Source organism: Apis dorsata, unplaced genomic scaffold (assembly GCF_000469605.1).
Source record: "Apis dorsata unplaced genomic scaffold, Apis dorsata 1.3 scaffold_348, whole genome shotgun sequence".
Taxonomy (NCBI): domain Eukaryota; kingdom Metazoa; phylum Arthropoda; class Insecta; order Hymenoptera; family Apidae; genus Apis; species Apis dorsata.
Genome location: NW_006263615.1, coordinates 344179 through 346196, shown reverse-complemented (window position 1 = coordinate 346196; position 2018 = coordinate 344179). Strand labels below are relative to the sequence as shown.

The 2018-nt window shown below is 51.0% G+C and overlaps 1 protein-coding gene across 1 annotated transcript in view; it reads left to right on the top strand.

Moving 5' to 3' along the window:
- LOC102680394 overlaps positions 1–2018 on the top strand; it is a 13605-nt gene that overhangs the window by 9888 nt on the left and 1699 nt on the right. Inside the window, exons 4-6 of the mRNA XM_006618379.2 lie at positions 241–421; positions 987–1121; positions 1603–2018. The exon at positions 1603–2018 is cut by the window's right edge and continues 116 nt beyond it. Coding sequence (XP_006618442.2) covers positions 241–421; positions 987–1121; positions 1603–2018 — 732 coding nt within the window. The remainder of the gene's footprint in view (positions 1–240; positions 422–986; positions 1122–1602) is intronic.

Sequence of the window (2018 nt, the reverse complement as noted above, 5' to 3'; positions counted from 1 at the left end):
TTAGCCGCATGCGATGCCGGCTGCATTCCGCGCGGCGAAAGCCGCCATCGTTCCTGACACGATTTCTCGTGGAAAATCGTCGATCCAATCGATCGCGCACCGAGAATCTCTCTCTCTCTCTATCTCTACACACGGTTGAAGTAGAAAGAAAGAAAGTAGGAAAAAGGGAAGCTTTGAGATGGGAAAGAAGAGAATAAAAAAACACGATTGTAAATGCAATCGTTACTTTCTTTCTCGCAGGTGATATCCATCGAGCCGAGATTCCTAAGGGATTTCTGCACGCCCCAGAATCTGGCCACTTGGCTTCCGCTGGTAAAGGACACCCTGTTGCCAGTGTTTCTCGCGCTGTTCGACAAAATGTTCTGCCGTTACGTGGCCAAGGTCTACACGAAGCAGGATCACGCGAGGAGATTGTCTCACGGTAGGTGGTGATGGGTGACTCGACTTCACAAATAACAATTTCCAATATTTTCCATCGAGGGGGGATGAAATCGAGGATGTATCGATTCATCGGCGGAGGATGAAAAATGCAACGCGTTGATCGATCCAGAGAGAGGGAGAGAGAGAGAGAGAGAGAGAGAGTGGACAGCCGTGGGAAACGCGTGTAATCGTCAAGGAGAAATATCGGTTACCTGACAACCTGTCATCTCGCAATCGCGGTAACCGCATACCTCTCAGGTTAATTNTCTTTTATTCGTCTCTCTCTCTCTCTCTCTCTCTCTGCCTTCAATTTTTCTCTCCTCCCCCTCTTTTTCTCCTCGTGTTAGAAAATAACGCGAGGAATCCTTCTTGGTTTCTGGTTTGGAACGATTCGTGAGAGGGGGAGGAGGAAGGCTTGGCCATTTCTAGTTTCCGGTGCAATAAATCGAGGCGAGTGAATTTTCGCAACGAGTACGAAAGATTGCGAAAGAAATTTTGCGGGCCGACGATTTCCTAGACGAAGATTTCACGAAAATATTTTTCCCTTTCGAACGCTTCCCTCCCAGGCGGAATCGACGGCAAGTTTCGTCACTTCGAGCACGAGGCCGAGTACAAACTGCAGTTGAACCTGAACCACGGACTCAAGTTCCCCTTGACTAACGGAAGCCTCTACGGCCGGTTGCACAATCACCAGAACAGAGGCGAGTATATTTTTAACATCGCGTTAATTTCTCCACACGCGCTCTCCTCTTTCCATCATATTGTTCCTTCGATGCTCTTTTCCTCTTTCTTTCCGACGATCGGAATTTACACATTTTTCAAGTAAAATCGTAAGATTTCAAATTTCAGTTTTCGAACGATCCCGTTTCCAAGGGGACACCTTTCTTATCCACGGAGATCTCCAAAGAGGTCACTTTGCGTCGGACAGGTGGCTCCGCCTGGAGTCTCTCCTCGAGCACGCTCTGAATTTTTGATCGCGCGACCCGCTTCCTAACGCTCGTTAGGAATTTCGTGGGCGACGATGGACACGCGTTGGATAAGAAAGTGGCCCGAACGATTTCCATCGATAATCGCGTTCGATCTTCCCGTCTCTCTCTCTCTTTCTCCTGCCCCCGAAAACCCATCCTTTTCCTCCTCGGAACGATCGATCGATCCAAGCGATTGAGGAAACGGATTTTACAGGGAAGAGCGGTGTGCAACAACATTACCCGAGAATACGATCCCTGGACGAGGAGAATAATTACGCTTCACTCCCCGCAGAACTCTCCTCGTTCGCCTGTTCGAGCCTGGAGCCGCGGCAAGTCGAGGCGGGCACAGTCGAGGGGACGCCGGCGAGGAAGGGCACCGTGGACAGATCGAACGTTCGGCCTCGGCCGAACGAGAGCTCGTTCCAAGAGTTGGCCGGTACCCGGCGAAAGATCGGCAGCACGGACGTGTTCGGCCAGAATATGGAGAATCTGGTCCAGTTGGACGACCCTTGCGCGAAACGAAAGTTCGCCAAGAGTCTGGACGAGATCAGGGAGGAGCCTTCGAGGAGGCACGCGAGGAGCGTGCTCGGTTTGGAGCATTTGATCGTTGGATCGGATGAGAATCCGCCT